At 41.8% G+C, this 27,049-nt stretch overlaps 1 protein-coding gene and 1 pseudogene across 5 annotated transcripts in view; both read right to left on the bottom strand.

Moving 5' to 3' along the window:
• The window catches only part of Slc39a11 (solute carrier family 39 member 11), a 379,584-nt gene that overhangs the window by 152,404 nt on the left and 200,131 nt on the right, over positions 1-27,049 (bottom strand). For 4 of the 5 annotated variants that reach the window (XM_063258751.1, XM_063258748.1, XM_003478772.5 and 1 more), the window contains one exon: positions 2,932-3,102. The exons of the other annotated variant lie outside the window; for it this stretch is intronic. In XM_063258751.1, the coding sequence (XP_063114821.1) occupies positions 2,932-3,102 (171 nt within the window). The remainder of the gene's footprint in view (positions 1-2,931; positions 3,103-27,049) is intronic. 5 annotated transcript variants of the gene reach the window in all.
• On the bottom strand, positions 5,437-26,132 carry LOC134478246 (coatomer subunit delta-like; annotated as a pseudogene).

Genomic DNA, 27,049 nt, shown 5'->3' with positions numbered 1-27,049 from the left:
CCTGCAAGATTCCTCAAACACAAAGACATCTCAGTGACTCTCACCTGCCTGCTCTGTTTGAAATTTCATCGCCTTCCTCTAATACTCTACTGTGTCCTCTTTTCTGCCGACCTTTACCTTTTTTCTTAGCACTTGCTACCTTCTAATGCAATATATCATTTGCTGCTTCACTGATGATCCCCAGCTATGACACTAGTGATAGGAAGCCAAGGATCTTGGTGTTTTAGTCTCAATAGAACCCAAATACCTAGAACACAAGACTAAAATGAAATTTCTCTTCCAACCTCTTGATCCAAGCCACCTATCTATTCTCCAGTCAATTGAACCAGTGACTATCACTGGTCTCATTTCAAGAGGCTCTTTGGCTGTTTCTATAAAAGAGATGAAGGGTGAACTTGGAAACTTCAAAGACCCCGAGGGAGGGCATTCTGCCAAGGAAGAAGCAGTGGTTGAATCCAGGCTGGCTTAGTATCAGGTGTGGCCGCCATCCCACACATCTCCCTCAATACTCTTTGCTTCTGGCCTTCTTCCAAGCTCTCCCTGGAGTTGAGAAGCATTTACAAGAGTGAGACTTGATTCTGCCTGGCCTCCCATCAGTCTAGCTGGGAATTTACCGCCACTGAGCATGCTGGAGCAAACAAGGGCAGGGCAGGTGAGTTACATACGGGATAGAGTCCACTGGCGGGAGTTAGTACTTAAAGTCCACTACTATGAAGTCTGGAACTCAGGACATTTTTGTGTTCTTCAGAAAAGGAGTCACTTGGGTGGACTCAAGCTAGTTCACCACTTTTTCTGGCTTTAAGCTCCTCAGATAGATCTTAATTCTTTCTCACTCGGCTAAAGAGGGGTCCTGCATGGGAGAAGGACAACTACTGAAACAACATGAGTAACTTTTCTTGCCCAGCCATCAGAATCTTACAGCTGGAAGGGGCTGCAGAGCATGCATTTTCCGTGGGGTTTTAGGACCTTGGGGTAAACACTGCCAGACCCTCCCACCAGGGCAAATGGGCTTTGTTCCCCTCTGTGCACTGCAGTCCCTCCCACACAAGACTTCCACTCAAGACACACTGAATGAGAATCTCCAGAAAAGTTTACTCATGACCCAATGGGTAAGAGCCAAGAAGGAAACGAGAGAAACAAGCTGTAACAAAAATTCTGGGAAAACAGCCTATATTTGACCACGATGTAGAAATTACTAAGATTGGGACTGAAACAACAGAGGAACAGGCTTCATATCCAGAGAAATATTTAAGCTTAAAAAGTGGGTGGACATACCATGTTTTCAGGGAATTGAATATACATTGGACTATATATAATATGTATTAGAATTTTTTGGTCTTTAAATACAGCAAAAAGTGTCTTTGTTGTGCCACTTAGTTTTCCATTGCTGGGAAAATATATCTAGCATATACATTTTAAGGGAAAAAAGATTTTGGGGATGAGCTTACAGTTCCAGAGCTTTTAGTCCATGGTCAGCTAGCTCTAAGGAAGAAACAAACATGGCAGACAGACATGGCGAAGGAAAGTTGCTTAGCCCAGGGCAACAAGAAGCAGAGAAAGAAGAAAGAGAAGAAAGAGGAGAGAGGAAGGAGAAGGCAGGAGAAGAAGAAGAGGGGAGAGAGAGACAGAAAGAGAGAGACAGAGAATGGCTGGGGTCAGGACACACCACACCATTCTAGGCCATGCCTTCAATGACCCACCTGCTCCAACCATGCCTCACTTTCAAACAGCACATTCAGTTATGAACTAATCAATGAATTAGGCCATTGATGAGATCAGCACCTCTGTAATTCAATTGCCTTCTGAAGTCCCATCTCTCAACATGTGAGTCTTTTGAGGGACATTTTAATTCCAGGCCACAGCAACAAGCACTCCACTAAGTTTCACAAGAGGAATAAGCTTCACTTGCCACATAAACTTTAAAGAGAAAAGTGTCCTGACTTGGAAGCTTTGCCTTACCTCATCTTCCTCATGCAACGAGTGACAGGTGACCCATAAATTTTGCAAGGAGAAGACAAAGCACTTGGGGATATTCCCTGGGGAGGCAACTGCTCAAAATAAGGTTCGCAAATACCCAAGAGTGGGTCAGAGCATTTCAGCACTGAAGACAGAGGAGGTCAAGGCTGGAAGGCAGGGAAGGGCAATGTCAATGCCAATAACAGCATCCACATGGCAGGGGCTCAAAGGGTCAGGCGGGACACCAAAGGCTGTAGGGACATTTAGCCTCTTGTTCAAAACTCAAAATAAGCTAATCATAGCACTACTCCCATATCATTGATGAGGAAACCAAAGTTCAGGGAGTTCAGGTAACTTTCTAAGATAAGTTCATTTGTAAGAAGCGGAGCTGGAATTCCAAGATATAACTCAAGGGGCTCAGACCCCTCATAAATCTTTATTACTTTTTATTTTTATATTTACCTATGTCTTCTAATAGCTCTAAAAGCATGTGATGCTTGAAGTAAAATATCAGTAAGTCTTCTTCCCAATTAAAAATCAATCCAAAGATGTACAACACATTAATTCACAAGGCTAACCAGGAAGACTGGTAAGGACGTTTCAGAAAGATGCCCCCATGAAGAAAGCAGGTAAGTCAGTGTCAAACTAAATTGAACTTAGTACTTTTAAAAAGCATTAGGCAGAACCAAAGATACATTTATAAAAGCACCCTCTACCAGTGCAATCACTATCAGTTACAAAATTCTATGCCAGTAACTCGCTACCAAATATGTAAAGACAGGGATTTCTAGAGGGAAACAGCAAAAGCTGTTTAAAACAACAAGAATGGGATGTTTTAGCCCACAATGATCAGTCTACACTGGGTTACACAAAATGTAAGTTCAAGAAAGGGCTGTACCCCACTTCACAGCCACCACAGCCCCTCCTCCGGCCAGACTCCTGCACTGACAGGTGGCTGAGGGCGCAAGTCCTCACCTGGGATGTTGTGTATGGTGATGGCCAGGATAAGCAGCATGATTCTCCTCCAGCTGCTGCTGCTGGGCTGTGCTAGGTGCCCTCGAGAAGATGTCAGGGGAGCAGGGCCCTCAGGGGGGCCGCCGGCCACTACCTTCCTCCTCTGGTACGCCTCGCCGTTCTCACTCTTGTCTGAGCAGAAAGAGAGGGAGAGGTAGGAAGAGGTTTGAAAATGCACACGTGGACACTCAGGCAAGCAGTAGCGAGAGAAAGCTTTAAGGTCCGGGACACTCTGCTTCTACAGTGGTGGTTGCTTTTCTCACCTGCAGGCAGTTATGCAACAAACACTGGTTGAAGAGAGATTGGTTGAATAGACAATAGTGTACTGTACCTACTGTACCAAGAAGGATAAAAAGATAAAACTTTGGAGTCCTAGTCAAGCATGGTGGTGCACACCTATAATCCCAGCACTCTGGGAAGCTGAAGCAGAACAATCATAGGTTTGGGTTCAGCCTGAGCAACTTAGTGACTTAGGGAGATAGTCTCAAAATAAACAGTTTAACAAAGGGCTGGGGATACACTCAGTGCAAAGGCCTTGTGTTTGATCCCCAGCACTGTGAAAAGCAAAGCAAAGCATTGCAATGTCTGTGCTGAGTGCTGATTAGAAGGACAGATTCCAGAACCACATGGCCTGACTTGAGCTTCCTGACTCAGCCATTCATTGATTGCGAGCTGCTGAACAAGTTGTCTAATTTCTCTCTGATGTAGTTTCCTGATTCATGAAATGGGACAACAGCACCTGTCTGTAGAATTCTGTGAGGATTCAATGAAGTTGAAGTACATGAAAGTGCTTGGAATGTACTGAGTGCAAGACATACTGATTGCTCCTGTTTGTACTGCATTACTTCCCTCCCACAGGCTACAGAATGTCACAGAATATGACCCTGCTCCCTGCCTCAGGAGGACCGACTCAGATGTCAGGCTCAGCCAATCAGATTCCCTCCTTGGGATACGTGTTCACCCTGGTGTGGGTACAGAATTCCAAAGGCCGTGCTGGGGCTCCACCAGCACGCAGTGAGGGAGGCAGCTTTACATATGGGCAAGAGGAAACATGTATGTGTGAACAGCAGGTACCCACAAGAAGCCAGCCAGCCAGGGAGGAACAGAAGTGGCTCTGCAATCCAGGGGACAAGGACGAGGCAGAGCATCAAACTTCAGTTCACACCACAGAATAGATGGAAGAAGCTTGGAGAGGAAGGGGGCACTTCTCAAACGGGGGGGGGGGGGGCACCATCCACCATTAGGAAGCCAGGTCTTTGCCAAGAGCCTGGTGGGCACAACATGGATGTCACATGTTAAGTGCTCCACCCTGAGCCAACCCCAGAGAGTTATCCAGTAACTCTCCTCCAAGCAGAGTTATCCAGTAACTCTATTCACTCTGCAAAGTATCCAGGTTGGGAAGACCAGTTCTGCACCCGTGGCTGTAGGCAGGAGCTATCTGCTCAGGTCAACATGCTGGTCCATGTCCTGGACCATGCCTGACAGGAACCCTCACTACTTTTTCCCTTCTCCAGTCATAGACATGCTCCTTGTGAATGAAGGCTAGAGAGAAACTTTCTAAAATCCAAATTAAGAATTAAGGGGCAACTTTGGCCAGCCCCTCCTTCTTCCCAATGTCACACAAGGCAAAGGCACTTTTTCTCTCCATGGTGGGTGCTGTATTTAAAGACTGTGTCCCACCCAATTTGGTGGCATCTGTGGCTCCCTTTCAGGTGAATCACCCAAATGAGAGACTTAGACTTGAAAAGGAAAAAAACCCTTCTGGAGAAGATCATTTTTTACTTGTACTCAAATCAATCAAATACAGCTTGAAGAATAGAAAGTCACAAAGGGCAAATGGATGTGTCCCTAGCTCATGATCGGTTCTCTTACAGCTGGTCTCAGTGCTACTGTTGGCTGGGGGACAGTTCCATGGCTGAGCACATGCTTAGCATAAGCAAGCCCCTGAGTGCAGCCCCAGAAGGAGGGGAGGAAGGGAGGGTGGACCTTTAATGGACCCTCTGATATCCACAACTGAGCTTCCAACCCTCCAGAAGTCAGTGCCCTGACTCACATTTCCCCGCAATCGGACTCAAATAAGGGGCAGCTTGCCCACCCCACAGTGCTTCCTGAGGCGAAGCTCGGTCCACGCAGTGTGGAAGCCACACTGAACTGGGTATGTGGCTGTGTGCGTGCACCCATGTGCCCATGTGGATGCATGAGGCTGTCACTGGGTACCATCCTTCCTTACTCAGAAAGCAAGCACCATACATATGCATTCACATACATTTCTACGCACACAAGATGGGAAACGATTTTGTACTTTTTGGCAGTACTGGAGTCTGAACCAAAGGCCTTCACACTGAGCTATGTCTCTGGCCTTTTACCTAGTTTTCCTCCCCAGCACTTTAGTTAGAAACATTTTTTTTTTTTTTTTTTTTTTTTGAGACAGGGTCTTGCTCCATCACTTGAGTTGCCTGGCTCAAATTTGTGATCTTCCTGCCTCAGCCTCCCAGAGTACTGGAATTATGAGGATGTGCCATCACATCTGGTTGATGTTGTTCACTTTAAGTTACTGATGATACCTGGACAACTCAGGCTGCAGAGGCTGGCCAGGAAACTGACTACACATTTGGGATTTCACTGGGTACTAGGGACATGGGCAGGGCAGTTTGGTGTGTAGCCCATGAACCAAGCAGGGCTGGGGCCAGGGTGGTCAGCTTTGTTCTGGACTTGGAGTAAATACTGTGAATTCCTTGGGCTCCCTCTAAACCCAGAGGCCTGGCTCAACTGCTCTTCTGTGGGAGTCATAAAAACAAAAACAAATTCTCTCACTAGCAGATTTTATAGTTTAAGGGAGGATAGACAGGGAAGACAAACAATTCCTTTGCACCTAATGGGCACAATGCACATTCTCTACCAAGCAGTGAGAGGTACTTAACTGATCTTCACCAATGCCACCAAAGCATTGGAACCTGAATCCCAGGCAGGCGAGACCCCCAGAGCTGGAAGAAACTGTGAGCCAAGGCGGAGCTGAGCTCCTGAGCATAACTGGAGCAGCAGGATGAGAATCAACCAGAGCAAAGAAACGAGCCTGACTGTGGGGTCCCAGTGAGGGAAAACTCAGTGTTAGGGCTATACTCATTGCAACAGTGAGATAAGCCACCATCTGGTAACAGCCACCACTGCGGCCACAGCAAGGAAGATTAGTCCTAGGCAATCACTGGGGAGTACAGTACATCTAGAGTGGTGGGCACATCACCCCTCTCCAGGTGAGGTTGGTGAAGACGCTTCCAAGGAGATGCTTCCACACAGGCAGCTGCCTGGCACACAGAGTAGGGGAAAGGGTGGGCGATGCCAGAGCTAAGTAACAGGGGTCACACGAGAAGTCCTGAAATGACAAAGATGTGGGCGCTTTTGAAATAGGGTGTGGCAAAACAAAGCAGAAAAGTTTTAGGCACACCATGGTCAGTGTCACACACAAAAATGGGAACATCTACAAGGTTGACAGATAGGTGACATTGGGACCTGTTCCACAACTCAGCCTTGATCCTCACGTAGGCTCCCTACTAGAGATCAATCTTCTGTAACAAATGAGAAAATAAAGACCAGAGAGGCAGAGTAAGCTGTCCCGGTCACATAGCCAGTCCACAGTGCTTCATGGGTGCTTGCCCTCCAGAAGTCACTCTCTTAGCAGGGGTCTGATAAAGGTGGATGGAGACAGGGGGTTAATCTGCTCATTTGCTAACCAAAAAGGGTAGGTAAGAGTAATCACCAAGGTGAGAGTCTCACATGACAGCAGAGGGGACACAGTAGGAATGCCCGCACCTGCTCATGAACAAACATGAAAACAATGCAGCAAAATGATGTTCTTTAGCCATTTATTCCAGCTATTTCTAACTGGAATGTGGCTTTAAGTAGGAAATATTTATCAATGTTGAGCTGAGTTATAATTCTTCCAGGATGGTAGAAAGGAAAGTGTTTTTGCCATTAAGGAAAAAAAATGTTGCCCATTATATAATGTTTAGAATTGAGCATCTAAGAATCCACAGGCAGAAGGCAGTCAGGGGGCAAGGGTCGGGGGCAGAACATACTCTGCACCTCCCTTCTCACTCAGACACAGAATCGCCCCTCCTACTCAGAACTGCCACTCATTAGAGATGTTCCTGGGTCATTCTGACCACCAAATCTCCAGGTGACTGCATCAGATACAGATGCTTTCCCTTTCTCACAAACAGGGATGCAATTCTCACTCCAGCTCCTCAGCAGACAAGTCCAGTAGGCACAAGGCTGGGGAGGTGAGCAAACTCTGCTGCCTGGGAAGCCCCACCCCCATGAGCACACAGGCCCTAGGGTCCACCCCTTCACACCTCTGAACCATCATAGATCAGCAGCTGCTGGCTCGCTCTCTCACTCTCTCTCTCTCATGTGTGTGTGTGGTGGGTACTGGGGATTGAATCTAAGTGAGTGAACCTAGATTCAAAGATACAGCCCACTGCCGCACGGGTGCCATAGGTTTGCCACCGCTGACCTCAGGCCTTCACACTGAGCTACAACCCCAAGCCCTTTTAATTTTTGCTTTGACAAAGGGTCTTCCTAAGTCACTAAGTTGCGTAGGCTGTGCTCAAACTTGTGATTCCCTTGCCTTACCCTCCCAAACAGAGAGATTAGTGAACTACCACGTGGGGTCAGCAACTACTTTTGAACACATGAGGAGTCATAAGGTACTCAGCAGCAAAAGACATGCAAATGGTTTTGAAACTAGTTTTGAGTCCTTCTGGACTAAAGGAGCTCAGAATGAGAACATCTTGGGAGGTAAATGTTGGATTAACCTTCGATTTAAAAGTCCCTGCGACCCATCACAGGAGAACACAGAATAGCTGCAGTTCCTGGAATGAGTGCCTGTTTAAGTCCAACAGGCCCAATGTTGGAGCCTCAGGGCTCGATGAATATGGTGACACTAATTAACAGATCACAAGACAGCTGAAACAATACCCCCCAAGCTGTCATTAGACATGATATGGAGTTGGATTAGCACAAGCAGGCAAATCTGCCTCTCCCAAATACAGACAATTCAAATTTCTGGAAAAACATTCTTTTAAAACTCCTGTATATAAAACATGCAATGGAAAAGAGTCAGTGTTATATACTGAATACACACAAACACCAAAAGACCAATCAAGAGTGTGGAAGAATCCATTTACTTGTACTTTTTTTATTTCCCAGAAATTCACTATAATTTGGGAGTAGAAATTCAGTTATCAACACCAGCTGTGACAATATCTGAAAGAAATTTGGTTCTGATTCTTTAATCACATATGAATTAGAATTAGCACACATCTGGGGGTGTGGGGCCTCTCCCTCTCTATCCACCTGAATATGGGCAACACCCCAGGGCCAAGCCTCCCTCCCTTGTCCTAAGAGAAACATAAATAAAAATAACAAATAGCCAGGAAACCTCTAAAGCTCTAGGCCAGAGCACATGCAGGTTAGACCCCATGGCTTCCCTTGAAGTAGCATTTTCCCTAGCTGAACTGCACTAAAGATTCATACTTAGGACCTGCACATTATGCATTTGCTTAGAGGCGAAAGAACTGTGAAAGAATCATATGTACTGGATGTACCTGAGATGATTCATCACCCTGTCAATCATTGCTGTCAGTCATACCCAGAGAGATCTAAGGAGACATACCCAGGGAGAGGTGCACTGATTTATCTTGCTTCCTCCTATTCCCTCCATGCTCTGGCACCACCTTTTGTTTCTGTTGGCATGGACTTGCATGCCCTGAACACACCTTCCATTTAACTTCAACAAATGTATTACCTTTTGTTTTACCATTGGGTGTACACTTGTAATTCTTTGCTCACAGTAGAGAAGAACCTGGAACTGTCTCCTGGACACAGCACACACAGTATCCGAATAACTTTCCTTGTATAGTTAATGCTGAATTTTAACATGAAAAAATGGTTCAACAATGATTAGCACTGACCTTAGCACCTAGAGACACACAAAAAGACCCAAGAGACCTTCTTAGCAGTCATGTAGACATGCAGGATAGAGCTAGGTTGGGTCTCCTGGTCCTTGGAAAAGACCTTTCAGCTTGGAAATGTCTAAAACTGAGGCCCATGGCTATCTCTAATTATATCTATGACCCTCATAATTTCTTTTTATAGAGTTGTAAAAAATATAACTATTTTTTTTTGTCTTTTTCCTTTTTATTGGTACCAGGGATCGAACCCATAACTGCCTGCTTGCAAGACAGGCGCTTATGCCGCTGAGCTAAATCCCCAGCCCCTAAAATATAACTATCTTAAGGTACATTTTCCAAGACTAAAAGATCCCCCTAAGCCTCTAACGTGATTGTTCTCATTTGTCTCCACCCATGCAGTTCATGCATGGAGTTGCTTTGTATCTCTGCAGTCAGCAGAGTGTCACTGCAAGAAGAACTGACAAACCAAGCCAGTGGTGGCTCTTTGGGGAGTACTGTTCTATCAGTTTTTAGCCATAAGATTTCATTCAGGCAATGCTGGATCTATGCCTCAGTTTCCTTGTTGTCGCATGAAGTTCATTAATCATATCTATTTACTAAGCTTGTTCTGAGAATTAAAATACATGGAGGAACTTGGCATAATGCTTGATTTATAGAAAGTTCAATTCATGTTACAACTGCTTCACTTAAAATGGTGGAAATACTTTATACACTTATTAGTCCCTAGAATCTAGTTTCTAATGTTCCTGGAATATTTTTCTTAATTTTGAATCTAGTGTTTGCAAAATCATTTCTTTTTTTAATTTAAGTTTAGTCGCTTTTTTCCAGGTGATAAAAGATGCAATGCCCTCTCTTGCCACATGGGGACGTACTCTTTCTGCTGCCTCCCACCAGGAATGGGAATCACCCTGGAAAGGACCATTGTCTGTGACATTATATACCAGTTCTTCATATGATGGTTTCACGAAACATATGGGCATGTAAAAGGGGGTGGCTCTCTCCAAGGTGACAGAGCTTAGCACACGGGAAGGGTTCTTAGACAGAATCTCTGATGGAGACACAGAGATCCTTAATATTTCCATGTGTCAGGTTGTCACTAACTGCCAGCCAGCAATTGATTTCCTAAAATTGAACCACAGTGGATCTGTATCCTGTGTGCACTTTACAAATGCAAAGGAAAGTTTATGCATTTAAAAATAAAACTCAGAAAGTTCCCTCAATGTGCCTCTAGTGTTTTTTCCCACTTTTCACATCCACTTCAAACTAATTTTGGCCTTAAGTTACCAAAAACTGGAGGTGTCTCCTGAGATGGAGAAAGAGGAAAAAAAAAAAAAAAAAAGCTGATTTGTGGCTTTTGCTTTTCTAGGAGTCTGAGCCCTTGCGGCTTAAGGCAAAAAGGGAGAGATTTTTCAGGAGTGTGATTTTTACTTCAGTGTCTTTACTTAAGCACCATCTCTAAGAATCAATGGGCACTTAAGCTATGGCTCAACTATCAGACACTGAGAAGGTGAGTCTGCTGCACAGAAACAATAAATGCAGTCTATCATTTGGTGAAAGATAGAAGAAATGGGCTCCTTCTAGTTTTAAATTCCCCTATATCCTTAGGCATGCAAGTGTAAATCCCTTCCATTACCTAGTTGGGCAGAAAAGAAAAGATAGAAGAAAGAGGGCTCCAGAAAATTCCCTTGTTTCTTTGAAGCTTCCCAGGCTATCCACTCAGCAGTGCTCTCAAGTTCTCTAGAATCTTTTAAACAGCCAACACAAGCCTGCAAACACAAGGTCTGGCACAACCCCCCTTCCCGTGTCATTAATATAATGCACACATGAGTTTAAGTGACCAAGGCAGGGCTGCACGGCTGCACTATCCACTGGGTAAGAGCCTCATGTAATACATCCCTGTTAACAAACTTATGTCTAGTCACAGAAGCACAAACGCATGCTAGAGCAACCTTGGGAAGCTTAAAAGTACACAGAAGAGCAATCGGTAAGAGCAATTCATACCACCTACAAAGTAATGATAGAGGTCAGTACATTTCCTTCTGCACTTTCTCTAGTGGTTTTATACAAATGAGATCACCTATTACACAACAGCCGCTTGCTTTTTATTCCCACTCAGCGCAACGGAAGTATTTCCCCACATGAATAAATACCCTTTCAGGCATTTCAAACGATATAAATTATTACTTACATTCTCAAACCATTGGGCTGTTTCTAAATATTTTTCTTACAAATACCACTGTAAAAACTTTAGCTTGTGCAAACAACCAGCAATATGGACAAAGTCTCCAGAAGTAGAATTATTGAAATAAGAGCATTTATGCGTTTGTAAAATCACCTCTCTGTGAGCAAAGTTTTGAAGTTCTCATTAGCCATTCCTCAGGCAGTTAATGTAAAAAATAAATGCATTACTTAATGGGGAAAATGATACTGCCCCTAATTTGTATTTCTTTGACTGCAGGTGAACATGAACATTTTACAGTTTCAGGCGTATTTGTTTTCTCTTGTATGAAACGCCCTTGGCCCAAACGAGGCCTCTTTTAAGTAACAGTAATATGATTAGCTAATTCCTTAGAGGTGGGTAATTTTCCTGTGATTCACTTATGTTTGTCAGTGATGAATGAGCCTGCACTGGGTGGAGCAGGTATTATTTCACATCAGCCAGACCTGTCTGCACGGCCAAACTGGAGTTTCAGCCTCCATGTTTTGGTTTCTTTGAGATATCTCAAGACTTTATAGTGCTTTCTTATTTTTTTTTTTAAGATTTATCTTCTTCACTTACAACACCATGTTATGGTCCCTCAAGTCAATTTTCTAAGGTCATTTACTCTTTCAATATTGAAACGTTGCTCTTCTCAAAATCAGCAGGTGTACATGAGTCTTCTATTTCCATAGTTTTCTGTTCCCCTGTACCCCTGGGATTCTCATAAGCTACACAGTTGTGGAAACAGCATACATAATAGACTCTATGTGAATAGGACTCTTGCTAAAGATGGCAGATATAACAAACAAAAAGATAGAGTGCCTAATTAGACATGAATTTCAGATTTTAAAAAACTGTTTCTCACATAAGTATATCCCAAATATTGCACAAAAATATTGGTTGCGTTTCCAAATTTCAAACTGAACTGGGAATCCTGTGTTTTATCTGATACTCCTAAGGTGCCCAATCCCGGGAAAGGGAGTTAAGCAAACTGATTGCACTCCACCCAGAAAGCAGTGACACACTCATCTCTGCCCTGTTAAGGATGCACTGTGCGTACACTTGGGCAGGGCAAGATTCTATCAGGACCAGAGAAATTGCATGGGAAGATAACTGAATTATTTATTATGCTTAGCTATGACCCTTAGGTAGAGAGGCATGCAGCGCTTAAGAAACATGATCATAAATGTACCCATAAATGTGTCATTCAAACAATTATCAGCCACGGGATTATCAGAGGGTCAAATGCTGGCTCTGTAAGTAGGCTGACTTGATGTCCTTGTCATTTGATGTGCATCTCAAAACCACGGTGTACATGTTTTTCCAGGCACCAAAAGTCATCCAAGCCTTATCTTAGACGCTCATGAATAAACACTCGCTTAGCGAAAACACAGATACAAATAGATCTGCATAATTGGAGAAAATTAAAAGTACATCAGAAGAAGAGATGGTCTCACTATTAGCTAAAGATTTCTCATTCATTAAGCAAACCACCCACCCAAAATGTTCCCCATTCTAAGCATCTAGGTAAAATAATTTCTATTCTCAGGCAACAGGACCAAAATGTCCAATAATATTAAATATCCATTTACCAGGTCAGCTCTTCTTTTTAAAGGCATAAATAACCATTTTATGAACAGGAACTCATTCTGGGTAAATTAACTGAGATTTAAAAATAAACCCTGGGTAGGATCAAGATGTACTTCCCTACTTCTTCCCAGTCCATGCTGAATGTGTGTTCAGGGCGAGAACTCTGTGGCACAGAGATTACCATAGTTTCTGGAGTCCGTGAGTATTTGGAAGAACAGCCTGCTTATGAGACTCTTCTCAGTACTCCCAGCCTACAGCAGGGAGACAGGAGCCTTTCACACAACCCATGTAAGTGCAAATTATCAGGTCAAGGAGGAAGGACAAGAGCAAATACATCTTTCAAGGCTCGTGTCTGCCTGCTGACTGATTTATTTGTCCTTATGCTCACTTTCTCCATTGGTGGTGCTGTCCAGCCCCTTCTCTAACTCTGAGAACAAACACTATAGTTATCTAGACCCCTGTACCTCTGTAGGTGGAGTGAAGGCCACCTATGGTAGCATCATATGAGAGTTCATAAGATACTGGTTCCTGAGTCCCACCCCAGGGGGCTACTAAATTGGGATCTTCTGTTGAGAGGCTCAGGAGTCTTTGTGTACAAGTTAGACCTCTTACACTCATCCCAAGTCTGTGACAGAGCAGATTTTGAAAGTAACATTTTAGACTGTCCAACAAGTCAGTCCAGATACGTACTTCCTCTGTACACAGATGTTTTCCAGCCCAGCTATTATTGCCCAACTAGGTAATGGGAGGGATTTACATTTGCATGCCTAAGAATACAGGGGAATTTAAAACTAAAAGGAGACAACTAATTGAACTGCCGTGTTAGAAGTCACATATCCTTATACACAATAAACATCTTTTTAAAAAGAAGACATGCACTACCACAAGGGGAATATAAAAGGAAATGCAACCAAAGCAGAGGAATGGAGAAAAATTCTCCAACAAGGTTCCTTTCATCTTCACTGAATCTGTATGTCAAATCCATCTACTTTTACCTCTTAATTTCTCTCCTGTCCTATGAATCAGTCTCCACCATCAAAACACGTCAATATCAATGAAAACTGTTAGCTGCTTACAATCAAGAGTTTACCTGACCAGGTATGGCGGCACACATCTACAATCTCAGCTACTCCAGAGGCTGACTCAGCAGAATTGGTGAGTTCAAAGCCAACCTGCACAACTTTAATGAGAAATAAAAAATATAAAGGGACCCAATGTAGTTCAATGCAAAAGTGTTTGGTCCAACACCCCTCCTAGAACCACAAAATGGAAGGAAGGAAGGATTAACTTATTTTCAGGATTTCCAAATAGTACTATATCTCTATAGTATAATATAAACAAAAATTCTCTGTCCAAAGCTATACTAATAAAAGTAAAATGTACCCTAAAAGGTTTAAATGGCCCCAAAATTCTGTAGATATTTTGTGGTTCATGAGTTTTCTTGCTTTTTGGGTTATTGACAATCACTACAAAAACAGAAAAATCTCTGTAGACCTTAGAAAGAAATGAAAGAGACAAGAGCATGCCTGAAGAATAAAACTTTGCTTATTTGTCACTAAAAGGCCAAAAAAAGAAAAAAAAAAAAAAAAAGAAACAAACAACAAAAAACCCCTGAGACTTCTCTTGGAATGTGACAGAGAATGTAAGTCTTTTCTTGGCTTCTGTTGATGAATTTATAAGCTATTTGCTTACGGGAAGATACTGAGGGTGGGGGTGGGATTAATGCACCCCCAGGAGGACTAAAGAATACATCTTAGAACCTAGGCAGGGCTCAGGAAGACCACAAATTTCTGCTCCACAGAAAAATACCATCATCATATCCTTAGGTTGTCAACATAGAACAAACACCACTTGCTCTTCCTGGCTGGAATTTCTGACTCCTCTGGAATGGGGACAACCCAACTGGCCAAGCCAAGGTCATCTGTCACTGCAGGACAACCAAAGAGCAACCTCTGGAAGTCCAATATGCATCCTGAAGGTAGGTTCAGCTGGCCACTGAGACCCACAAGGTGGAGGAGAAGATTCCCAAACATAGCCAAGGATTTGGAGAGGGAAGGAAGGGTACAGAGAGGAGAGGAGCAGCTACCAGAGGGAAGCCTTATTTATTCCCCTATGCATCTATGTTTTCAATATATCTATGTATATCAAATACACCTCAGATCTTCCTCTCCCTTTAGAGACACACAATTTAATGAATGGAACCCATGGCTCAGAATTCTGTGGCCAAGTCTGTCTCCAGTTTTCCGCAAGCAGCCTTAAGAAAGTTATCTTCTGCAGGTCTCAGCTCTCCCCAGCTGCAAACGAGCCTCATTAGGTAGACTCCAGAACATCTCCCAGCATGAACACTTTCCCTGCCAGGCAGCAACAGCCTGACTCAGCCACTTAAATGGTCACTCAGTCCCACTGAGCCAGAGAACATGGCTATTTCCAGTGCCAGGGTTTACAGAATTCTGTTCTAGTGGATGAAATTCCCCAAGAGCCTTGGGGACACTCAATTCCAACTGCTTGTAGAATGAGATTGTCCACTCAATAAAGAGCAAATTCATTTGCCCAGATGATCTAATGGCTCTTTGTACCCAGTTGTTAATACTCTTTCTTCCTTCTTTCCTCGCTTCCTCCCTCCCTCCTCTGCTTCCTTTTTTTAAGAGATGGGCATCTTCTTATGTTTCTCAGGTTGGTCCTGAACTCCTGGGCTCAACTGGTCCTCCTTCCTTAGCCTCTTGAATTGCTGGCATTACAGCATGTGCCATGAAGCCTGGCTAAAGTATTTTCTTGAAGAATAAAAATGGCTGCACATTAGAGAAAAATCTAAGAAATGCTGATTAGCACAACGAAAACTAAAACTAACTCACAACCAGCAGTAAGCATCTTTTAAAACTCCCAACAAGACGGGACTCAGGCAGCTGCACAAGAAGGCAATTTGGTCACCCTCTTGGTAAGCGCCCCTGGTGCTGCCCGGAGGAGAACCAGTCAGCTATTCCCCTGAGCCTAGCAGTGCACAGGCTGAGAATCAAACATCCCCCCACCATTGCCACCATCAGCAAGTGGGGACAGTTCTGAGCATCTCTTGGGAGGATGACTATATGCAATATAGCAAATAAGGGGGATTTCCTTCTATGTTCTGTCTGAAGACAAAGGTTATTTTCACATTATGTTTTGTAATACTTGTGCTTTACTCAATATTCTCCTCCAGTTGGTTTTACAATGGTCTGTTATTGATTTGATTTCGCTGTACCTAATTGACTAGACAACTATTGTGAAGATAACAAGATATACCTATTATTACTATACTAGTATCCTGCTTTGAAGTTCTGTACCAATGTCACTACATTGCCTCAATTGGCTTTGTTTTATCTTGTTCTGTTATATTTTTACTACATTCTAAATAAAATTTAAAAAAATTTTTTTAAAACTCCCAACAAGAAAATCACATGATAATCTACATAGATACAAAGTCTTTGACAAAATTCAACATCTATAAGAAAATAAGTCTTTATCACAAAATGATAAAAGCCATTTATGACAAACCTACTGCCATCATCACATTAAACAGGGAAATGCTGAAAGTCTTCCCTCTAAAATCAGGAACAAGACAAGGGTGTCCACCATCACCACTCCTGTGCAACATGGTCTTTAAACATCAGCCAGAGGAACCAGACAAAAGAAATAAAAGGGATATTCATAGGTAAGGATGAAGTAAAAATATCATTATTTACAGATGACATAATCCTTTACTTACAAGACCCCAAAAACTCCACCAAAAATCCCATAGAACTGACAACCAAATTTGGTGCTATAGAAAGATAACAAAGTAAAATTACAAAACTCAGTAGCATTCCTAATGAAATAAGAGTTCTTATTTTAACTCTCCAAAAAGGAATTAGAAAAACAGTACCATTCAAAAAAGCATAAAAATATATTTAAATATTAAGCTAACTAAGGAAATGAAACACCTCTATAATAAAAATTACATCAGAATAAAAAAAGGAAATTGAAGAGGACATCAGAATATGGAAAAATATCTCTGTTCCTGGTTAGGCAAAGCCAACATCCTCAAAATGGCTATTCTTCCAAAACCAATACACAGATTTAGTGTAATCCCAGTCAAAATACGAATGTCATTTCTCACACAGCTAGAGAAAACAATCCTACAATCTGTATGGAACCAGAAAAGAATAGCAAAGGCAATGCTGGGTAACAAAAGCAAAGCAGGTGGCATCACAATCCCAGACTTGAACTTATATTTCAAGATACAGTGATTAAAACAGCATGGTACTCATGCAAAAAAAGGTTTGTGAATCAATAGAACTAGCAGAAACAACCGCAGGCACACACAGCTATTTGATTTTTGATGAAGGAGGCAAAAAATATACAGAAAAAAAGATGGTCTCTTTAATAAATGGTGCTGGAAAATTGGATATCTACACTCAGAAGATTGAGAAGACCCATATATCTTACCATGTACTAAATTAAAATCAAAATGAACCAAAGATATGTTAAAACAGAACAACTTAATCTACTGGAAGATAAAATAATTACAACTCTTGAAGATATAAGTGTAGGTAAGGACTTTCTGAACAGAACCCCAATGGCACAAGAAATAATACCAAGAATCAACAAATGAGATCACACCAAATTAAAAAGCTTCTGCACAGGGGCCTGGGGATTTAGCTCAGCGGCATAAGCGCCTGCCTTGAAGCCCACAGTCCTGAGTTCGATCCCTGGTACCGATAAAAATGAAGACAAAAAAAAAAAAAAAAAATCTCCAAAAAGCTTATGCACAGCAAAGGAAAAAACCAACACAGTGAAAATACATTCTACAAAATGGGAAAAAATTTTGTCAGTTATTGCACAGACAGAGGAGCAACATCAAGCATCTATAAAGAGGGCCAGGGATACAGCTCAGTGGCGCAGCACCTGCTTGGCAAAGTGAAGTCCTGAGTTCAATTCCCAATACCAGACAAAACAAAATAAAACAAACAAAAAGAATGCTAAAAAAAAAAATAGATCCTTGCAAATAAAAGACTCATTCAAAAAATGGGTAACCAAAATGAATGGCTACTTCTCAAAAGAAGTACAAATGATCAACAGATACATGAAAAATGCTAACCAGTAGAAAAATACATGTTAAAACTATGCTGAGATACCACCTTAACCCAGAAAGAATGGCTATCATCAAAAATCTAATAATAACAAATGCTGGCAATAATGTGGGGAAAAGGGAATTCTACTACATTGTTGGTGGGAATATAGCCACTATGGAAATCACCATGGAGATTCCCCCAAAAATTAGAAGTTAAAAAGAAAATTTTAAAGTAGAAATCCTATTTGACTCAGCTGTCCTCCCCCTAGGTCTTTTCCCAAAAGAGTTTAAGACTTCATATTATAGGGACACATGCACAGCCATTGAACACCACACTGAATCAGCATGGTGCTGAGTGTGGATGGACCACCTAAGGACTGTTGCCAGCATAAAAAGGAGACTTGGAGAGGAAGAGTAGCATTGTGACTTCTCCTAAGTGCTGTGGTTTGGAGCTGTTGGTTCTCCTGGAGGAGCTTGTCATGCCAGCTTCCCTGATACAAATTCAGTTATTATCACTGGAAGAGCTTGGAACCTTGTTGCTGAGAATGGCTGGGGTTCACTTGGAAGGAGCTCTGGTCCTTACTTTGAGCGTTGCTTCCTGGCTCTAGAGCAGAATATGTGTGCTATTTAATCTCCAGGAGAAGTTTGTCACACTGGCTTCCTTATATGAATTTGGCTGTTCTCGTCAGAGGAGCTCAGGACCTCGTTGTTGCTGAGAATGACTGTGGCACTTTTCAAGGAAGCCCTGGTTCTTATTTTTGAGTGTCATTTCTTGGCTCCAGTATAGAACTCTCAGCCTGCTGGCACAGATCCTTTATTCCCTTGGCACAGCTTCCACTGCTGAACTCTGGACTCTCCCAGAGCAGATCCATAGGACAGACTTGTATGGGTCACTGTCACGGGCTTTGGGTTTTCAACTGAACTCATGTAGGTTATTGCCATTGGAACCAGGCTCTTGGCTGGATTTTCTAGGTCTTGAGTGTTGTGGACAGATTCCTGCACTTTCTTTGTACTTAAAAACTTGGGTGACCATTATAAAAAAAAATCGTAAATTATGTATCCCGTACTGTCTTGTTCTTCTTGTAACCCATGACTACAATACCCATGTTTATACTGTATGATTTATAATAGCTAGATTTTGGAAACATTCTGTATGTCCATCAGCAGATAAATGAATAAGAAAAATGTGGCATGTGTACAAAGAGGAGTACTATACTGCCATAAATAAATATAATCTTGAGCATTCATAGGTAAATAGATGCAATTTAAGAACACAATGTTTAGTAAAATAAGTCATATCCCCAAGTTTAAATATTTCCCCAAATTACAAATTCCACTCTTTTCAACACACACACATTGGTTTTATTTATACTCCTAATTTTTCTTAGTACATTGAAAAAGGTTTTGCATTATTATCTGCTTCTTTTTTTTATAAGAATCATTTTGGTTTCTATCTTGCACTCTAATTTAATGATAATGATACACAGTGCAATAAGTATTGCTATCCTTATCATTTGACTGTGAAATTTTATTTTTTCATGGAATAAAATACTAAAACTCTAAACCTTTTAATCTTTACATGAGATATACACATATGTAGATGGACACACAGACACATACATAATTTTTCAACTGGATTTTGAAGCATGATTTTACATAGCAGTAAAGAGAACACAATCCACTTCATTAAATATCCTCATCACTATGAAACATCATTAAATATCCTCCCGCATCAGTGTTTCTCAACAAAGTCCCTTTAGCTACTAGAGGAGCAACACGCACAATTTCCAGTAGCCAAACAGAGAACAACACATACTCAATATTTTTTTTGCTAAAATAAAAGATGTTCACTGTCCAAATTATTTTACAATCAGGCACAACCAGCTGCCTCCCATCCCTCTGTTGAGTTTAGTCCCATAGAAAAATAAAAGTGCACTAGACAGGAATCACAAATCACCACTTAAAAATTGGTCTAATGTTGGCCAAACTTAAAAGGGCCCATGCATCTTACACTGAGATATCTGTGGCATAAATGCTACATTGATGAGTGACTTTTGAGCCTCTTGTCCCTCGAGCACAGCTTGAATGGCGTACTAGAAAGGACACAAGTGGCTGCAAAGGGGCGAGAGCTCTTTTTCCAGCCAGATTTGTCGTATTTGAGCTCTCAAGCGCATCACTTACTGGTCGCTGGTCTGTCTTCCTCATACTGTGTCTACAAAGCCTTGCAAAGTGCTTGCAATATAGTAAGTATCTGAATGTCTGTACACTGATATGGGAGGATATTTAATGATGTTTCTTAGTGATGAGGATATTTAATGAAGTGGATTGTGTTCTCTTTATTGCTATGTAAAATCATGCTTCAAAATCCAGTTGAAAAATTATGCATGTGTCTCTGTGTCCATCTACATCAGTGCATATCTCATGTAAAGATGAAAAGGTTTAGAGTTTTAGTATTTTATTCTATGAAAACATAAAATTTCACAGTCAAATTAACAATAGTTATTATGCAGTGTATCATTATTGTCAAATTAGAGTACAAGACATGGGCCAGAAAAATGGATGCTCTTCCTGAAATAAAAAAGTCTAAATCTACACACATCCACTTGCTCATAAATTTAGAGGCTTCATGATCATCTTTAGGGTTAAGAACTTCATTCCACAACACCTTATCTATTACTAAACTAACATTTGCTTATCTGAGGCCTACTTTTTGTAAAGATCCTAGGGCTTTTGGCCCCTGGGTTGTACTTTGCTGACTTCTAATATAGACCTTTAAAAGCAGAACTTTTAAGATCTCTTTAAGAACTCTGTCACTTGGTCATGAATGGGATTATTTGGAAATTTTTTGTGCTTTGAGGAATCTAATAGCATGGATTCACCCAAGGCTCAGCGTTCCACAAAGACCAAGCAGAGAGCCCCAACCTGGAAGGGAACAAATGTCACAAACTCTGTTGTGCCACAGAGAATATCCAAAGGGTAGGCTTGGTTGTTTTGTTTTGTATTTTCACTTTTGCATCTTACTTTATTTATTTTTTATATTGTTTATTAGCATATGCTTGTGACACATAATAAATACATTCATCATCATCCCTCTTCCCTTCCAGCTTCCCTCACTCCTAGGTTCCTTTCCTGTCTTCACAGTCTACCTCTCCATTTCCTATCACCTATCTTTTATTTTGTCCCTTAAATTATTATACTTTGGGTTTTTCATAGAACAGGAACAATGCTATGCTTAACTTTCCGTGTCTGATTTATTTTACTTAGGTTTATGGTCCCAAAGCACAGCCATTCTCCAATACACGCCTCAAATGCATTCTTTTTGTTGCTGAGTAGTAGTGGTGTACACCACAGTTTTTTTTATCTGTTCATCTCTTGGTGGGCATGAAGACTGGTTCCAAGATTCAGCTCTTTGGGGCTATGCTGCTATCAATACAGGCAGGCATGTATCGTTGTACTATGATGCTTTTATCATACATCATATAACCGAGCTAGCTGCATCTCAGTCATGCGAGGCATCAATCAGTAAACACAATATATCACATAAACATAAGGACAAAATTTACATGATCATCTTAAGAGACACAGAAAAAGCCTTTGACAAAAGCCAGCATCTATTTCTGATTTTTAAAAAAATCCTGAGGAAAATACGTATAGGACCTTATCTTAAATTACTAAAAGCCACTTATAACAAATCTACTGCTAACACCATATTAAATGGAGAAAAACTGAAAGCATTTCTTCTAAAATCAAGACAAAGGTGTCTACTATTATGAATCCTTTTAATATATGAGTTGAAACTGTAGCCAGTGCAATCAGGAAAGAGAAAGAAATAAAACCGATATATATAGGAAAAAAGAAGTCAAACAATCTTCATTGAGTTTCATGATCCTTTACATAGAAAACCCCAAAAACTCGACCACAAGATCCTTAGAACTAACTACTCAGCAAATTCAGCAAAATGGCAGGATATAAAATCAGTAACATTCCTGTACACCAACCCAAGGAGGAAAAGCTTTACAGTAGCATCACAAAAAATTAAATATCTAGGAATTAATCTAACAAAAAGAATGAAAGACCTCTGTAATAAAAGCTACAGTACTCTGAAAAAAAAAAAAAAAAGAGATTGCAGAGGACATTAGAAAATGGAAAGGCATCTTCTGCTCCTGGATAGGCAGAACCAAATGACCACATGACCAAAAACTTTGTGTGTTTGTGTGTGTGTGTGTGTGTTTGTATGTGTATATTTAACGTAACACCTGTGTTCTCTCAGGTAAAGAAGAAGCCCTGTATCAGCAGAACCAAAGAGATAGAAAGGTCTGGCCACATAGAGGTTCTCTGATGGACATTCAAGCGCTGGGTTGGCTATAGCTATAGCTACCATGGGCTCAGAAGAAAAGTAGCAGTTGGTATATCACTGAGCTGCCAATACTTTATATATTAGGTAAATGAAGGCAAATCTCTCTAAATATTTGCTTTTATAATCTGTTAAACAGTCCCCTGTAGTGTTTTCATGCTATTAATCAGGTGTGTAATTTGACACCTCAAACTACGCAAAGGCAAACTTCAGCTTAGCCATGCAGCCTTCATTTTAAACCCCCAATATAGTCATATGAAATAGATATGAAATATAACTGTACAGGGGAATTAAAATAAAGCAGCAACAGGTGAAGCAGAGGAAGTGTTTGCTAGGGGCATTTTCTGGACAGCTTGCTTTCCTGCTGGTCAGTAAATCTACCAAAGAAATGAGTAGGCTTTCCTCTTATGTTTGTGTCATTTCTCTGTCAAAGAACGTCTCTGTGACTCTGAAATCATAGGGAGGAGATAAGAGTCCTTGCACGGAAGATGTGCAATCAGAAAGGCAGATAGCTGTCTGAAAAAAAGTGTCCCTAGTGGCTTGTAAATTTGGAAAAGTTCTTTGGTTATTTTTGGCTTTCCTGTTAATTTGAAAATTTTCCTTTTCCAGTGCTCCCCTGTCTTTGTGGTATTCCAGGATTTCATATTTACCCACTAGGAAAACGGTTTTTGTGGAAAACCTGACCGGGTTATTTCCATCTACCTGGGTCACTTTGGTGATCTGTACGTTACCATAATTCTTTTTGGAGATGAAGGAAACTTGAATGGGCAAGAAGTCACTGGACATCCCAGCAGTGCTAAACCCCAGGCTGCCACTTTGACTTTTGTCATCCGTCACTGGCAGGCATCACTCCACAGTATTTCATTGACTGTCATGTTGATATCCCCCATCGATTTCATCAATCACAATGGGAGAGGGATGATCATAATCACACTGCTCAGCTCTTAACTGTCTTCCTGTAGCTCATATACTATGCTGAAAAACAGCCATTTCCACTTTTTGAGGGCCAGAAATTGTCAGTGTAATAAAAGAGTACTCTGTGGTTTGCAGTCTGCACTTTAGCACCGCTATATCACTGTTAACTGGAAATAACTTTCTGGATTCTTTAAGCTGTTGAAGGACTCCAAAGTGAGAAGTCTGTTAAAATCCACATCTGGAACGATTTTTAGCTGCATCTCCTTTCTTATCTTCATTTTCCACAGGAAGACCAATTTGGCTAAATTTGTCATATGAGGTCCTAAGCATGATCATGGCATGGAACTCCATATTCTGCAATCTTCCCTCTCATCCGCTGGTTAATGTGACTTTTCTTCGATCTTTGTGCATGCTTGCCACATTCATAGGTGGTACATGAACTTTGTTACCTCAGAGGCAGGTTTGCCCATACTAGAGGACGTGATGGTTTCACCTTCAGATTTCAATTTGTCTACAAAGTTATTTACTTCTTTTCCTTTGGCTCAAAAGCCTTGCTAGGGCCTGAAGGCCTGGCTGGTACAGCTGCACTTTGGGTTTATCCGTCTCAATGACAGTGTCTGTGATCAAGGAAGCTGTGCTGCCTCCCAAAACTGCAGAGCTCCAAATCCCCAAATCCTGGAGCTTGTTTTTCTTTGTCCTGTCTCTGCATCTCCTGTAATTCCTTGGCTTTATGCCACATCTCAACCATAGCTTCACCTTCTAGACTTTCTCTGACTGCACTGAACACATTCTCCTTGGAAGAATCCATTTCTGTGAAGGTTGTGATCTACATGAGGTTAACATTCTCCCAGGACACTGTCATCCCAGGGCAACGACTTCATCAAAAAGCAATAATAAAATCAAGACAGCTGTCAAATGTTACACTCTCCCTAAGGCTCCACAAAATTCAAGAAGAGCTTTAAGGTCTCCCAGTTTCCTAAAACAACACTGTTGGTTTTGGTAATGGTCAGTATCACATACGGTTTCCCTGTAGGCTGGTAGTCATATCTTATGCTTTCTGTTTCAGCAACCGTATGTTGTTTTACAGTGTTTGTGAGCTTTGAGAAAGCAGCTAATAAGCCTTACTTCCAGGTTTGTGTCATCTGCACAACCTGTCAAAAAACAATAGCCTTTCTTGTTTTTGTGCAGACCACTGCCGCCAACAAGACTATGCTGAGGGCAGTGGTGGGGCACCCACTGGGGCTAAGGCTGGGGTCCGGGGCCGGGCAGTGCCTGCCACTTTAGAACTGCTTTCCCTTGACAGGAGCTGCTGCTGCTTTCATACATTAAAAAAAAATCTTCAAGAACAGGGTCCCAATTAATAAAGAATAACCAATCTGGTGTTCTCCTTGGAAAAGAACAGGAGTCTTATGGTGGCAAATTTATGCTGAACTTTGAGTTGGGGGTGTGGAGGAAAAAAAGCCTGAAGGGACTTCTAGGGAGGCTGGAGGGTGGCATGGAAGTTCCTGCGGATCCTGAGCACCCTCGCTGGTTTATTAGTTTTGGCACCGCCTCCCAAGTCATCAGATCAGCAGAATTGATTCCAACACCTGGTATCCAACTGTTGATCTTCCCTAGAATGGCTATGAGCCCGGAAAACTTTCTTTCACTCTTCTTTTCAGTGGATGCAGTGTGTGCATGGGGGTGAGGGAAAAAAGAGGACAGGACAGGACAGGACAGGACACAGGAGACGGGAGGGGAGCGGAGGGGAGGGGAGGGGAGGGGAGGGGAGGAGAGAAGGGAGGGGAGGGGAGGGGAGGGGAGGAGTGTCCCATGTACAGATTACGACCTTGGCATTGACTGCTCTGTCAGTTTCTCCAAATCCTCTTCTGGGCACTATCATCAAAGCAAAAGTCAGTGGGTTGGGTTGGCAGGGACCCAGGCAAAGGTGGCCTCTAGTTCTCCAAGGCACAATCCAGGGACAGCTATCTGCCACATTTCTCTTCTCTTACCTCTTTGGAATTTTCTCTGCACTTTTCTACCATTGCCAGTATAGAGGGAAAAAGTGAGTCTATCAACTGAGAGCCCAGGCTGCAGTTTTTGTTGCTTGTTTTTGAAGTCTTGTTGTATTTTACATTGGCACCTAGTAATTGTATATATTCAGGAGGTGCGACGTGCCTTCATTCTCTTTGAAGTAGTTGTTTGTTTCTCTGCCTCATCCCATCCCCCAAGTTCCTATCCTAACCCCATTTTCTTACTGTGCCTCAGTTTCCATGTTCCCTAAATGGGTATAATGACCTTACCTTCCTTCACACACACTGCAGGACTGCTGTGACAGCTGACAGTCACTGCAGGCACCCCTGGCTAGCAAGAGCAACACAAGCCTCCCTTACGTATTTTCTAAAATAAGTCAGTGATCCACTTACAAAAATATAAAAGAAAGATTAGCGGTGTGTCTAGTATATCTAATATATTCTTGACTTAAATCTGCCTGTGGTGGAGGAGAAAAATTAGATCACAATAGGATTTGGTGCTGAATTTTCAAGCACCATCAAATCCCACACCTCCATGTTAGCACAGTAGAACTGTGTGGGCTGTAATGGGAACACTTTAAATTCCACAATGGTGCTGACATTTTCAACTTTCAGAAAGGATTACCTGCTGTTAAAGATAATAGAGACTTTCCATCAATAAGAGGTGAGCGCTCCTGTCATTTAAGATACCCTACATTGCTTTGGAATACAAAGTAACTCATTTTTCTCTCATTTTCTTTAAAAGAGTAGGTTTACTTTTCTAATGTGGTTTACTTAGATCATACTGATACAAATTTGCATTTCCTAAAACTTGTTACAACCAGGGAGATGAGCAAAAAGTAGGTCAAATATCATTCCTGATATAGGCTTCTAATTGCTTATTATCCAGAGCAAACTGTGTTAGATAGATAGATAGATAGATAAATAGATACACACATAATAAATACATGTACAATCTATATATAATACATATTTGATACTATTGCATTAAGCCTATTAAGTCTATTTCCCAGGTGAATTTCTAAAAGTTACAGATACAGGTATAGTTACATATAAAATATTCTTGAAAAACATATATATATATATATATATATATATATATATATAATTTTTGAAACATTCAACTAAAATAGAAATAAAATAATTTGATGAACCTAGTTGCTAGGAAGAGCCAACACCACTCTGTGATCTATAAACACAGATAGCAAGGATAACACACAGAAGGAAAACTGGTTTCTAGAAAGAAAAAAATGATGCCTTAGAATGTAGCTCTCAGCAAGGGAAATATATCTCCTCCTCTACCATCTTTCAGCAAGTTGGGGGCCTCTGCATTTTCAAAGGACACTGTCTTCATGCATTCAGCCCAAGGGCACAATGCCAAGATGCCCAGCCGACCTTCAGAAGGTCCCACTGGATTCCTGGTATAGGGTGGCAGTACTCTTGAGCCCTCTAATTTCTGAGACAGAAGCACTGGGTCAGACAGAAACTATCGGCAAAAGTATCTCTGCTCACCTGAGGTTTGCTGGAGCCGAGAGAGCAAAGAAAAAAATTGATTCTGAGAGAGCAGGAATAAGGGAAAGTAGGAATCAAATGGGGCAGGACTTAGTGAAATCAATGTGAGGACAGAGGAGGCTGTCCTGATGCCAAGGTGTGCTCTGCCTGCCGATGCCGCTGGATTAGACGGGCAGAGCAGAGGCATGAGCTCTCCTGCTGCTCCATCTTGGACAGGAACACAGCTACACATGAAGAATGGCTTGTCTCCTAATACAGAAACAAACGCTCTCCAGCAAACAGAGAAGTGAGCAGCATGGCTGCCGAGAGCTTAGTGTGCTTTCGGCTTTAGCTAAAGGCAGCAATGTCTTGCTGAAAAGAACGGCAATGCGGATACACTCTTCCACTTGGTTCTCAGATGAGCGCTGTCCTTCAGGGACCCTTTCTGCACCTTACAGAGGTCTA

This window comes from Cavia porcellus, unplaced genomic scaffold (genome assembly GCF_034190915.1).
Source record: "Cavia porcellus strain 051 isolate PalLab524CR breed Dunkin Hartley unplaced genomic scaffold, mCavPor4.1 scaffold_12, whole genome shotgun sequence".
NCBI classification, from domain to species: Eukaryota; Metazoa; Chordata; class Mammalia; order Rodentia; family Caviidae; genus Cavia; species Cavia porcellus.
The sequence above is the reverse complement of the archived record's forward strand: the minus strand, read 5'-3'. Positions and strand labels throughout refer to the sequence as shown.